This window comes from Vulpes vulpes, chromosome 15 (genome assembly GCF_048418805.1).
Source record: "Vulpes vulpes isolate BD-2025 chromosome 15, VulVul3, whole genome shotgun sequence".
Lineage (NCBI taxonomy): Eukaryota > Metazoa > Chordata > Mammalia > Carnivora > Canidae > Vulpes > Vulpes vulpes.
Window position 1 is genome coordinate 56,264,026 of NC_132794.1, and position 15,363 is coordinate 56,279,388.

The following is a 15,363-nucleotide window of genomic DNA, read 5'->3' on the forward strand; positions in this document are numbered from 1 at the left end:
TTAAAACACTCAATGGCTTTGTCAAAATCATTTCAAATCCATGATTTCACAGGCAAAGGAATACACAAGATTCTTTCAATCTTAAAAAATTTAATGCATCTATTTTATTTCTATTCAGATCTGTTTGATGTAGCAAATACCCAAGGAAGAAAATGACGGAGACCAAGAAGCTATACCCAATGCTCTATAACAACTAAACTAGATCCACAACAGAAAAAGCAGAAAATGAAAACCTGAAAATGGCACTGAAAGGAAAGCATTGGAACAGAAAGAAAGTTTAACCACACTGGTAAAACCTCACTGTTTTAAACAACATCTGATAACTGATAACCACTATGCAGCCATCCCCTGACCTAATCACCTATAAATAGGTGGGTAGGGAGCAACATAGGTATGGGCTGAGAGAGGAGTAAAGACAGGAGAGAGAGAGTGGAAGAGAGATTAAGAGCGAACTAACCAAATAAAGATTCTAAAATGCAAATGTGGACATCAGTAGAACATCTCTGAAAGCTGGCAGCATCACTTATGTTCACAATTTATCTAGCCTCATTAGCTAAACAATTATTTAAAAAATTATGCAGAAAATGTGTTCACAGTTGATTGTGTTAATTCAAGAGTTTACTGTTGAATCTATCATGATTGCTCTAATCACTGTTAATCCTATTACCCCCTTGCCCCAACTGTTTTCAGAGATAAGCAGGCTGAAGTCAATTTGAGCTAATGAGATTTAAGGAACAGGTTCAATAGGGGGCTATTCGGAAAGTAACTTCTCACCCATAAGAGAACCACGGAAACCACTCTTTCCTCCCACTGCTAGTGACAGTCTCCTAATCCTAAAGGAAACCTGTATCAATCAGACACTGTGATTACAGAGCAGTGGAATGAAAAAGAACAGGTGTCCTTAGCTATGAATTAACAAACTTCAAATACCACTCTACCTCTGAACTTTGTGTTACATGATTGTGTAAGCCAGGTTAGGCCAGATTTCCATTTGTGGCTGAAAAAACTCTAAAATCCTTTTTCAACTGATTTTTATAGTTATTTTTATTTTCTGGGCTTACCTACTGTACTTTGGGAGGGCTTAGGTTGGTAATGGTTTGACTTATGAGAATATGTAATATTACTGTAATGCAATCCTGACTTTAAAACATAAAATAACCAAAAGATGAATTTGCAAACATAAATCCTTACCATCAATTTCATATGCGTAAACTTCACCAAAAATCATCCAGTATGGATGAAAAACTATATCTTTAGCAAGAGTCCAAGATGGTGCTTCACGAGGATAAAGTATTGCCTTTCTGGGAACACCAAAACTAAGTAATACAAGAGCCATAATCACTACAATGTAGAACATATTGGCTACCTGTTAAAAAATGAACACTGTTAAAATACATGGGAATTTAAAAACAACAGTAATTTTTTTCATCTTAAAAGTAGTTTTTAATGTTCTAATAAATAACTAGAATCTTTTGACTCCTAGTTTTAGCATTCAGGAAAATCTCATCATTACATAAACCTTAACATCAAGATGACATAAAAATTGATCTGTAAAACTAGACAAGTCAGAGGCGTGTTCTATATAATGAATCATTTCACTGGTTCAAACTGGAGTCTGCCTATTTGAGTCCATGAAGATTTAAAGAGGTATAAACATATGGGCAGCTTCAGGAAATGAATTTCCATATGTGCTCTTTCCTGTTGTCATACTGGAAGTTCAGACTCACTTTTCTACCTCCCTTTGATAATTGTCCTTTACCCACTTCATACGCAAAAGGGCATTCTTCTCACCCATCTTGAACTCTACACCATAGTCCCTTATCCCAGACTGTTGAAAAGCTCTAAGAGCTAAATAAAACAATAAACTGAAGTATCAGCATGGTTGCTGAAAAAATAAGTGACACCATTTGGTTAAAAAATCCTTTTACAAATCAGGTAGTCTGCAATTCTTTAATACAAAGGTGGAAAAAAAGCCTATTTGAGCTATCACCTAATAAATTAATTTTTATTAGTAAGTCACAACATGTATTTTGGAATCATTACTCAAGAATTCTATGAGTCAAGTAAAATCCTATATTAGAACTTTAATTTCTAACTACTTAATTAGGGGTTTGAGTGCTCAGTATTTATATCTAAAGAAGTGAATGTGGTCTCCCTCCAACAATGTAGTATTCATCCACAAATAATAATTTACTAGGGAAAAACCCACACAGATCAAGACTACATTTACAATAAATCTGTACTTTACCAATAACTGTAATAAACCAACCTAAAAAAACCCAAATGCAATAAAATAACCTAAAAAATTATGACATTTGCATATATTTTTTTCAAACGAATATACAGAGAAAGTAGAAATGGTAGGCAGGAATGTGAAAGGTAAAGAGGACCATAAATCTGGACTGTGTGAAGAAAGTACAAAATATTTATGTGTAATTATTTAGACTTGATCCTTCATCTTTAAAATTCTTATATCTGCCAGTAAATTTTCTTTTTAAGTTAGAGTCTCTGTGACTTGCAATTGAAGAGTCCTATTACTCTCCAAGATTCAGTTTTATTTGTAAAATAGTCAAATAATGCCTTCAGTTTAACTTACATACTAAGAGAATGTATGTTTTCAATAAACAAAATCTTGGGATAAAAGATTTTGGGGGGGAATAAAAGATCTTAAAAGGCAAATCATCAAAACATTATTCACGACACTTGAAATACTACGGAATCCAAATTATTTACCAGTAATTAAAGAAAAAGGCCAAATCAAAACTTCAAAACAAAACTCAAATCTGTACTGAAGTATCCTAAAATTATTCAAAGGTCTATGACTGATGAGTCACAGAGGTCTCTGGATTTCATACCTTCCACATAAAGCCTATTTGACAACCTTCCTTATATCTGATCTAAATTTAATTAATTAAAAATATTTAAATATCCCATTTTCTCATATCTAAAATGAGGATTTCTAGTTTAAACGTACAGATACACAGAGTGGGAAAAGTTTACCATTTACCATGCAATTTTCATAAATGTAATCTTTATTAATGATATCAACTGTGAGGAAGGTTTCTTTTGTATCTTCAAGTTTTTTACGCTTTTCAAAGCTTTTTGTCTGATTAGAAATTCCCTGCTCATGAAAAGTTCCTATTTACCAAACTTTTAAATACCATATTCTTTGTGAAAAACTTCATGATAGAATGAGGTAGTACATATAATGAGCCTATTTTGATAAAACTATTATATACATTTATTTGTGTGAAGTTAAAGACACACACCTATATTCCTGTATGTCTTGAAAGATGGAAAAGTATACACGACACTGTTAACAGTGGATGTTGCTGATAGTCTGTATTTACTAAAAAATTTCTACAATAGTAATTTTAGAATAAGGAAGGAAAAGTTACTTTTACAAAAGCAATAATATGTGTTTGCCTTTCTGACCACTGAAAACTGAAAAGCAATTTATGGCAGAACTAGGCATAACACACTTTAGAGTTTTCAGTTCAATGCATAAGGAATCACACATCAAACCTGACATCTACATTTAAAAAGCAAAACCTGCCAGTTGGTTAAGCCTGTGGGAAAGAGCAAGACAGTGGACATATTATAACAGGAAAAGATTAGATGTTCTGACTGTAACTTTAAAAAAAGTTTCAATCAGTGATGATAGAAGGAAAGAGGAACCTAAAGACATAAACCATAGGTAGTATTGTTTAGCTACCATTATCTTGCAAATACAATAATAATGGGACAAGATTAGTGTGGGGAATTGGAGCAAGAGAAACACCTGTGAGACTTTTTCAGCCTGTCCCCACTGGCTGAAAATCATTATCTAACAAATAATCTGATTAGCTGTTTTCAGCAACCATCCATTGAAAAGTCCATCCGAAATGGTAAGGAAAGATAAAGAAATGTCAACTTATTCCTCTTACAGAAAAGAAAAATAAAACTTCATACAGGGAGGACTCTTCAGTGGTTTCCCCTATATTTTTCTTCTCTAAAGTCCCAGCTTTCAATGTTTTATATAATTCAGGCTAGGCCCTTTTATCCAATCTGACAATCAACAATTGCTTATCACAAAAGAAGTTCTAGTCAGGTTGTGCCTTTTTATTCCTATCTTAAGCTTTCAAAGAACAGATCATATCCTGCTGCTTTAATAAAAGTCTCCACAGATTTATCGCTATCCATGAATCCCTATATCCCTCACTCCCTAATTTAATCAATAAGCCACATGGACAGTTTACTAATACCTTACATAATTTTCTAAAATACTTAAACTGGGCAGGAATTATACATTTCATTAGATATACTGATCTCTAGGGGTAATATGAAAGCATTAGATAATAGATTTTTTTAAGAAGGGGAAGTGACATATCCAGATATGCATTTTGAAATTACTCTAGCTATAATGCTGATTGAAGATAGGCCACAGTGGTTGTGAGTAAACAGATTTTACTAGACTGCTGCAGATGCTAGATGATTAGGGTAGCATCAATAAAGATGAAAAGAACTTCACAAATGGCAGCTGACAAATTTGCATTTTTTCATTCTGATCTCAGCCCTAGAAACTAGCATCTAAAATTAAAACATTTTAAGATAAAACAAAATATAGTTTTCTTAAAATATCCCATCACTTATTTTCTTCAAAAATTAATATCCCGAGGAATGGCCTATTTGAAATATGGGGCGATAAACATGAAAAAACATTCTCTAGTTCAAATAAAACTATGTTAATGGCAGGTTTTTATGATTTCAAGAGAAAAATATCAATAAACCCATGAATATTATTAGATGCCTCTCAACTTACCATTTTTCCAATCATCATTACATAAGGTCCTGCCTGTTGATTTACAGCTAGAAAATCTAGCAAACGCACATACCAAAATATTATGTTAAGACAGTAAATTAATCTTCCGGCAACAAAAACATGATTATCATATGCATTCTCAAAGTTCCATTTTGCTCCAAATCTTAGTCCAAATCCAATGAAGAAAGAAATTATGGCAATTGTATCACTGATATTGAAGTAATCACTAAACCACACTTTAATCTTCTGGCTTATTTTTCCAGCTTCAGACATAAAGATCTACAGGTTTAAAAAAAAAAATTCAATTAAACTATTTAAGAAATCACTTTCTTCCTGTACATCAGCATTCAATTATAGTATCACAGGATTTTATGGATCTTTTAATATTTCAAAGTTTTATTTACTTATTTTTAAGATTTTTAATTATTTATTCAATGAAAAACAAAAAGAGGCAGAGACACAGGCAGAGGGAGAAGCAGGCTCCTCAAGGGGAGCCCGATGTGGGACTCGATTCTGGGACTCCAGGACCACGCCCTGTGCTGAAGGCAGATGCTCAACCACTGAGCCACTCTGGCATCCCTCAAAAAAAAATTTTTTTTTTTAAAGTTCAGTTAACACACATTAGTTTCAGGTATACAACATAGTGATTCAAAAATTCTATACATTATGCTCTGCTCACAAGTATAGCTATCACGTTACCATACTATGCTGTTACAATACCACTGACTATATTCCTTATGCTGTATCCCTAGAACTTCCTCATTCCAAGCATGTGCCTCCCATTTTGCCCAGCCAGCCCTTCACCTCTCCTCCCCACCATCACGTTGTTCTCTATGTTTATAGGGCTGTTTCTGCTTTTGTTTCTTTTGTTTTTAGATCTTACATATAAGTAAAATTACATAGTATTTGTCATTTGGTATTTGGTATTTGTCAAAATGTTTGGTTATCTTGGGATCTGATGATGTATTTGATCACTAAAACAATTCAGTTAGGTATCAGAGACAGGTATTTCTTATCTTTTTTTTTTTTTAGATTTTTTATTTATTTATTCATGAGAGACACAAGCAGAGGAAGAAGAAGCAGGCTCCATGCAGGGAGCCCGACTTGGGTCTCGATCCCGGGACTCCAGGATCACGCCCTGGGCTGAATGCAGGTGCCAAGCTGCTGAGCCACCCAGGGATCCCCCTTATCTTCATTCTATATATGTATGTATATGTGTGTGTACATATACCCACAAACAAATGACCTATTCAATCAAGGTCATCCTACCAAGAAGCTGAAAGTCTTTTTTTTAAGATTTTATTTATTTATCCATGAGAGACCAGAGAGAGGGGCAGAGACACGGGCAGGGGCAGAAGCAGGCTTCATGCAGGGAACCTGACATGGGACTTGATCCTGGGTCTCCAGAATCACGCCCTGGGCTGAAGGCGGCACTAAACCACGGAGCCAACCAGGCTGCCCGAAGCTGAAAGTCTTAAATGAGAACAGAATCTCTAGAAAGTGATATACTTCTGAAAGTTGTTTTATTTTCATTGAAACAACAGGATATCCTGGTAGAATCTTCTAAAGGTATCTTATTTGCAGAAAGTAAACAGCTCAATGGCTTAAGTACCTATACTTATCTCTTCTCTTCAATATAAAAATTAGAAATTTGCAGTGCCTGAGTGGCTGAGTTGGTTGAGTGAACAACTCTGGATTTTGGCTCAGGTCAGCCCTACACTGGGCTCCACACTCAGCGTGAAGTCTGCTTGAGTTTCTCTCCCTCCGCCCCCCATCCCACGCTCTCTCAAATAAATCTTTAAACATTTTTTTTTTAATTTTTTGTGGGGAATGGTAAAACATTTACAGCTTTAAAATAATAGTACATATAAAAATAAGTACTAAAAAAGTCTCCCTTCCTTTCTTTTTTCTTAGCCAATTAACTTCCCTTCCCACTACAGACAACCAGTTATTACAATCTAATGAATCCTTGGTACAATTATTTTTATGAATATGCATTTCAAAAATTCTTTGCAGCTTTATCATTTAACAATTTAATTTTTCAAACATGTTGGTAAAAAAACAGATTTTATAAACATAAATCATGGCACTCAAGGGAATTAAAAATGCATAATAAACTACTTAGGATAAATTCCTATGATATCTAAGTGGAAGGGAAGTACACAGCTTTCATTTGTTTTTGCAAAATAATGTATTCTTTGAATCTAAAGCCACACATGAAATAACTCAGAAGTCTTAAGTCAGCATATTATGAAACTATATTTATGTAGTTACTAGTTTGTATAAAAAGTATAAACATTCAAAGAAAAAAAATTTTTTTTCAAAATTAAGATGTTAGAAAATTTACAATTTAAACTGAAAACTGATAGACACAAGAATCTAAATTTTAATAATAATTCAATAGGCAATTAGAGCAAACTTCAGTGGGAAGTACAATGTAACAACAAAGTAAAAACCTATTTATAATTTACCTGATTGGGTATATGTGTAATTAATACTTTTTGAAGAGTGACAAAGAGCATAAATATAAATGTTGATGAACTAAAACATAAACAGATCTAGGCTATGTTTCTGAGACAAATCATGATCTTCATAATTGTGACAAAGTTAACACACTGATCTCTATTCTTATGCTATAATTTTTAGAATACCAAAAATGACACATGTTCTACACTTCTATAATGTCATCACCTACTGATTATGAGTAACACATACTCGCATACATACCAAAAACAAAACACAACACCCCCCCACATACACAGTTAAGTTACTGGTAGGAAAAACAAGACATACCTCACGGACTTTCTCAATAGCATAGGTAAAAATATAAGCAATAACAATCCATTCTTGAATTGAAGGTAATCGTTCCATTTGTACAAGAACCACAAATGTATAAAGCATCAGAAATCCTAAGTATGCCAACTAATGAAAAAGAAAACACAAAATATGAATAATATTAATGACAAGATAAATTTTTTACTATCAAAAATTTCAATCCAACACACAAAAGAGACTAAATGAAGCCCTATGAACTATCTCAAAGCTTCAATCATTAAAAGAGTTTTAGGGGCACCTGCGTGGCTCAGTCAATTTAAGTGACTGGTTCTTGGCCCTTGGTTTTGGCTCAGGTCATGATCTCAGGGTTGTGAGGTTGAGCGCCACATTGGCCTCCACACTTAACATGGACTCCTCCCTCTCCCTTCCCCTTTGCTCCTCCCTCTGCTCACATGCTTTCTCTCTAAAATAAATAAATAAAATCTTTAAAAAATGTTTCAGAAGTAGCTTCAGTGCAGACACTGCATTTATCAATCAAAACATAAATGGTGGTGCAGCGGTTTGGTGCCGCCTGCAGCCCAGGGCGTGATCCTGGAGACCCTGGATCGGGTCCCGCGTTGGGCTCCCTGCATGGAGCCTGCTTCTCCCTCTGCCTGTGTCTCTGCTTCTCATTCTCTCTCTGTGTTTCTATGAATAAATAAATAAAATCTTTAAAAAAAAAAAAACATAAATGGTTCCCAGGGTATAAATACGGTGTTCTAGAACTTTGATTGCTTTTTAGTACTTCCCATAGGAAGAATTTTATAAAAGAAGGTTTATGTTCTTAGCATAGTTCATATAATTCCATTTAACTTATACTATACCTAAAGTATAATATATTAAACATACTATAAACTTCATCACCACCATCATCATCAAGAAACACATACTACCTGCTTCCTCCTTCCCCCAACCAAATACTATTCCCAGGAAAGACAACTGGTATTTTCCTAACTCCCAGTCACTGAGGTTGAATCCCAAGAAGTGAAAACAGGTATGAAGGTCATTTTCCCTAGGTAAGGTAACATCCCACCTTTGATATTCTTAACAAAAAAGATTATAGGCAGATAATAAGATCTATGTACAATAACATCTGAAGATTTGTTTCATATTAAAACCCAGACTCGCTCACCCTTGAACAACTGTATCTAAGTATCCTCTCCTTGTTCTCCTTGCCTCTACCACTGTTAAAACAAGCCATATTCTTGATTTAAGCTATGGCAAGGCAGGGAAATAAACTCCAATAAATGAAAAAAAGAAATTTCTATCTGGACATCAGGATTGTCTATTTTTAAACAGTCAAATGAATGAAAACATGACAAAAGTGAAAAACAGCAAAACAATGATAAAATATACAATTTAAGAATTTTTCTGGGGAGGGGAATAAAAACTCATTCATTCAATCCATGGTTAAAAGCTGGAGCTAATCTCATGTGCTTCTTAAAATGAGTCCACTCCCCATGGACATATATACCCTTTGATCTAGGGGAGAAAATTATTCTTCGACAAAGCAAGAGAAAAGCCAATTATATGTCAGATAATAACATGTACCATACTATGATTAAGGAAATAAACTATTATGCTAATAAACAAAACTATATGAATGATCTAGATTATTTTTCCCCATCAAATTAATACCGCAAAAACGTTCATTTAAAAACTTTTAGATGTTCTCTGCAAAATCCTAAAGCACAAAAACATATCAGTGATTCTTCTGGTTAATCTTTACCAAAGCTTTTGGTGGGTGATTTGTATTTCATAGCTGCTTAAAAAGGCATATGGTTACCAAATTTTTGTTTAGTCACTTTCTAGTTCCAATTAGAACTGAGATTTGTTAATATTTATTATTCTATATGATGGCAACCAGGATAAAACTAAGTTAAACTTATACTCTTTTAAGCATTTTATTTATTTCAGAAAGTAAGAGCATGAGAGAGAGAGCACGAGCACAGGGGAGGGGTAGAGGGAAAAGCAGACTCCCCGCTAAGCAAGGAGCCCAATGTGGGACTTCATCCAAGGACCCCGGGATCATGACCTGACCTGAAGGCAGACTCTTAACTAATTGAGCCACCCAGGTGCCCAAACTTACGCTCTTTTAAATGGAAAATGGCTTGTCAGTGATCTAAGTTATATCAAGATAAATATGGATAAATATGGACTTTAGACAAAAGGTTCCCTAAAGTTTATCATTTAAAAACACTATGTTAAATAAATAAATAAATAAATAAATAAATAAATAAATAAATAAATAAAAACACTATGTTCATACAGCTTAAATAACATACAACATACCGTATTAAACCAGAATTTTACAATTGGTGCATGATAAAAGGCATAAAACTTTCTTGTAATGGGAAGCTTTTTTGATTTTATTTGTATCTCCATTTCATTCTTTCCTTCATTACTGTCCAATATTCTTACTTCTTTAAACACTTCCTAAAATAAAAATAATACTTATCATACATTCATTCGTAAAAAGTTTGCATTTACTTAAAAATATTTTTCCTCCTTACCATGGGTATCTCTTCTGCTATGTTTTGAAAGTTGTTTTCACTATCTTCCATTGTCATTTGATGGGCATCTTGAGATTGTGGAATATGAGACATTTCAGCCTTTGTTTTATATTCTAGCATTAATATGGCAGGTGGAACTAAAATGCTTAATATGACCTAAAAATTTTAAAAACATGTGAGTTTACATTTTAAAATGAATGACCTTCAATAATAAAAAGAATTAAAAGGTATTAAATATCTTGATTATTAGTTAGCCAATCCGCCACTGTTAGTATAGGGGGGAAAAAAAACAAAAACTGCATTTTTTTACTTGCATATTATATTTAAAGAGGCCCAGGTTGAATTGTTTTAAGGAGTAACAAAACAATTGAGTACTACGATATGAGGATATAGAAAAGATTTAAAAATTATTAGTTTGTTTTATTCTTTAAATAAAATTCAAGTCTTACGAAGCTATTGTGTTTAATTTTATCCAAAATCTCTTTGCAACTATTCTATGTCATAACACAATTACTCAGCTTGTGCCTCTATAAACAGGTTTATTTGTAAAATTTTATGTTATTACCTGCAAAATATCCTACAGCGCAAAGAAATTATAATTGTGTATCAGGGTTTTTATTGGTTAATCTTTCACCACTACTTTTATTAGATGAACAGTATTTGTTATCTATTTACAATGGTTAAACCACTTGCCTGATTTCTGCCTTCTACATTTCTGTACCTTATTTAAGATATAAGATAATGAAAAGGAAAGTTCAAAGTAGTATCTCTCACTATGATGAAACCAAAAGAACCAGTCAACATTTTATCTGAATTCTTTCCATAAAAACTAGGTATATCTAAAGTACTTCAATTATTCAAGTAAAACAAATTATTAAGTTAGTAGACAGGTCCTCAATTTTAGAATACGGAAATTCTCTTTTCATAAAGAAGCAACTTTTTTTCATGGCCGCTCAGGACTGTAAACACCAATACTTCCATTTGTTGCCCCATGCTTCTAGCTCAGAGTTGCAATAATCAACACCAGAAAGGATTTAGAGTGAAGAATAGGAAGAAAAAAGAGGCCACTTCATGCCACTTGAGATAAAATGCCAACACTGCCACCCCCACAACTCTCATAAATCAAGGCATTTTACTAGATATCTGGGCTAATTCTCTCTTTTTATCTAATCACATACTTTATATCAAATTGTTTCTAAGGTATACCTTGTACCAGGAATTTTTCCTCATATTCAGCCTTCCCATCCACATATCAGATAACAACATTTGTGTACAGGTGTGAGCTACAAAAGGTCTAAGTCTTGAAGAAACTGCTAACTTGAGGCAGGTGGAATTACTCCAGTTTTTCAGTTCATAAGTAAGCAATTTCATAGCCATAGTTTCATCTTGTCTGAAAGATTGTTCTAGTAATTCAACTGCTAGTTGACCAAAATCACTATCAAAAGAAAAAGCCAAAACATTCATATTACCAAACTGTAGTTGTAGACACTGTACTTACAAAATTTCATTTCATATTTAATATTTATATTTAATATAACATTTATTTTTAATATTGACACTCAGGGAATTACAAGGCATTAGAATCATGTAGCTCTGTTCCCAGATGTCTACTACTATGGTGGATATCACAAAATATTAAAATATGTCACATTAAGAAATGAATAGGGATTAACCTAATTATGAAAAACACCTGAATCTTAGATCCCAAGTAGTCATAAGATCCCTGCTTGAGTTATCTTCAGTAATAACTCTTACTCTCTTCCAAAGGCAGCCCATTTGGGGAAAGGTAAATCCTGTTTTCTAGCAAAAAGTTTCCTACAAAATATCTTTCCAGCTTAATATTCCCATTATTCTGTAAGTGTAAACTTCTGTGAACCATTTTACTCTTCCACATATGTAGTTCCACCTTCCAAAATGCCCTTCCAAAGGAAAAAACAAAAAAACAAGAACAAAGCAAAATGCCCTTCCAGTTGAATTCATTTCCTTAGAACACAGCTCAAAATCTCACTTTCTTTTCCTTACTACTTCAAATGGAACTTTTCCTAATCTAATTAATTGCTAGTATGTGCAATTATTAAACTGACTTCTGGCATTTCTTCTTTCTTGCTAAAATACTTAACGCTTGAATTATAAACAATTTTACAACCTCTTTTTATGTGCATAGCAGGAAAGTTTCTTTCTGAATTTTAAGAAGTATCTAATACATTCTGGGGCATGCAGGTGGCTCAGTAGGTTAAGCATCCCACTCCTGATTTTGGCTTAGGTCATGATCAGTGTTGGGAGATGGAGCCAAGAATCGCCCTGGAGTCCATGCCCAGTGAGGAGTCTGCTTGAGATTCTCTCTCCCTCTCTCTCTGCCCTTCTCCCTCCCTTTCAACCAACCAATCAATAATTAAAAGTACCTAATACATTTTAATTGTGCCAATAAAATTATACATATATATACCCACTAAGTGCATGACACTATACTCTTCACTTAAACATATTGTCCTTTTCAAATGTTTCAAAGATAAAATCTAACTTACTTAGAATACTGTTTCAATTCTTCTGAAGTATCATCTACAAGGTCACTCTGCTTTGCTTCATATGCCATTGAACGATAGATCTTACAGGCAACTAATGCTTTAGCCATTGATTCTTCACCATGCTGCCATAAAAATCGGGCCATGACCTGTCTCTTCATAAGGCAAGCCCAAATTAACAGTTCATTAAGTGGATAAGGAAAGCGCTTGGTTTCTGGATCATCAATATCTACAATTTCATCTTTGGCTCTTTTCTTCTTTCCTTCTTCCACAGCTGTATCAATCTTCAAGGGAAAACAAATGTCTAAGATTCATTCTAATAAGGCCATGTGACATTACTGTGAGAATTGTTACAAAATCTCTTTTACACTAGTCTTCAAATTCATACAACTGCACAAATCAAAATGGTAAATTTTATATGCTTAATTTTATTATAGCTCGGGTTTCATAGAAACGATATTTCTAAAAAAAAAAAATCATTATAATATAGTTTTCCAAAATTAAAGGGCCTAAATATTTTGACTAATACCTGATAAAACATAATTTTAATGGAAGAAAAGTTTGTATAAAACTTTTATCTCACATGTTAAGTTAAAGTGGAATAAAAGAAGGCAGTTAACATTTAGAAGTTTTTATTAGTGCTAAATATAAAAAAACCTCATAGAATCACCAACTTCATAATAAATATCTTTTTGCATATGAGAGAATAAATAATCAAAGATATATCTACAAACGAAAGTTCATTCTTGCTAAAACAAGTAGTTTTTTGTTTCATAAATACTAGTAAATTAGAAAGAACAAAATATAGAAAAGGTATTACTTATGTGAACATACCTTTGGTCGATAGGGCTGTGCTGTTTTAATGAAATGATTGTGTCTCATTTTTTCCTTTTTATCTGCCCTATTGCCAAAAGATTCATGACTCTTGCGCAACTGAGGAGTGCTGCTGGAGGTATTTCGGCCAGATCTCTGAAAATGAAAGCTTATTAGTTTCTACAAATTTAAATATACTGATAAATCATAAAAATACAAGACTCAATTCATATCTATGTACAAATGTGTACACACAGGAAAAAATGCTTTGTTTTGGATTTCAGTTACAAAATATTTCTATGTACTCTTATAGTTGAAAATAAAGTATTTTTAAGACAATGCTTTCACTATTCTGAGTAATTTTAAACTTTTAAAGTGTGTTTTTATGAATTTTTAACTTACAAAGTGTATAAAGTACATGTGTAGACCTCCCCTCAAATATTACATACCCGATTATTTCCACCAAGACTATTATATATTAATCGAAAACGTTTCCGAGTATAGGTGCATCTATAGGTTCCTCCCATAAGATATTCAATAACAAGTCCTATATCGATTAGGGTGATCTTATATCCCGGAGGAAGATTTCCCTGGAAACAAAACATTAGTTTTATATAGACAGGATATTTCTCAATATTTTCATAAAGGCCTAGAAATGCACCTAATCTACAAAATGACAAACGTTTACTTGTTACAGTAAGCTGGGGTTGCCAGTACCTATCTTTACAGGAGAAGGAAATAATCTCTTCCTCATTTCTTTCTATAAGAGAGAATGATTCTGAAGTTTTGAAGTCATAAAGGTGTGCTCAGGACACAAGTATGGCTTATAGCATAAGTTCATTTGATCTTTCCAATGCCCTAATACTTCATACATAAAGGCAAAGGAATTTTTTGAGCCAAGTATTTCATTTTCACAGCGACACATTATCATCAATTTCATCCCGCAAAAATGCTATAAGTGTTAATTATATTTCCAGACTGGCCCATAAGTACCTATAAGTATTTTTTAGCCAAAATTATATTGGCTATATTATAGGTTACACAAGTTTTTATAGCCTCATCTAAGATTTAAACTACTACTTATAACATCGTTTAGAACTAAGACTTCATTTTCCCAGGACATCAATTTACAAATAAACTTCTGGGCCATGAGCCACTTGTGAGTTTGGAAGACTGCCTGTTCAGAATCAAGTATTTGGTTAATTTCATTATATAATCTTGAAAGGGTTTAATTGTAAGATGATTTATATATATCAATCAATTCTGCCCTCCTACCATCACCATTCTTTCCATTTCCCTAATCATAATTTCATAAAATTAAGACTTAAAAAATTTTTTAAAGATTTTATTTATTTATTTGAGAGAGAGAGAGAAAGAGAGTGTGCACACAATAGGGAACAGCAGAGGGAAAAGGAGAGACAATCTCAAGCAGAGACCAAGTTGAGTGTGGAGCCTGATGTGGGGCTGGATCTCACGACCCTGAGATCATGACCTGAACCCAAATCAAGAGTTGGATGCTTAACTGACTGAGCCACTCAGGTGCTCCTAGGTGCCCCAGTACTTTAAAATTTTTTTTATAATTTGGTTTCATCTGTGAAATTTTAAATTTCTAAATACTTATACTCCTTAAATCTGATTTAAAAATTAATCAAAAATTATTTTCACCTTAAATGCAAGATGTTTTTTTGGTCGAGCCATTTCCAAATATATTTATAAATGAAGATCATGCTAATTTTTTAGTTTTCTTTTTTCAAAAAACTTGACAAATACCATATGATCTCACTTACATGGGAAATATTTAAATTAAGGGAAATTAAGTGAGTTATCTAAAAAAGCACGATGAGCAATTTCTCAAATTATACAATACTGATAGCACTCAACTTATTAATTTGATTCAGAA

General features: G+C 33.2%; 1 protein-coding gene across 4 annotated transcripts in view; it reads right to left on the reverse strand.

The window, feature by feature from the left end:
• Positions 1–15,363, reverse strand: part of TRPM7 (transient receptor potential cation channel subfamily M member 7) — a 119,181-nt gene that overhangs the window by 37,535 nt on the left and 66,283 nt on the right. For all 4 annotated transcript variants that reach the window (XM_025998702.2, XM_025998701.2, XM_072738515.1 and 1 more), the window contains 9 exons: positions 13,913–14,053; positions 13,485–13,619; positions 12,654–12,934; positions 11,335–11,563; positions 10,129–10,284; positions 9,908–10,051; positions 7,595–7,723; positions 4,802–5,080; positions 1,192–1,366 (listed from right to left, as the gene is read on the reverse strand). In XM_025998702.2, the coding sequence (XP_025854487.1) occupies positions 1,192–1,366; positions 4,802–5,080; positions 7,595–7,723; positions 9,908–10,051; positions 10,129–10,284; positions 11,335–11,563; positions 12,654–12,934; positions 13,485–13,619; positions 13,913–14,053 (1,669 nt within the window). The remainder of the gene's footprint in view (positions 1–1,191; positions 1,367–4,801; positions 5,081–7,594; positions 7,724–9,907; positions 10,052–10,128; positions 10,285–11,334; positions 11,564–12,653; positions 12,935–13,484; positions 13,620–13,912; positions 14,054–15,363) is intronic.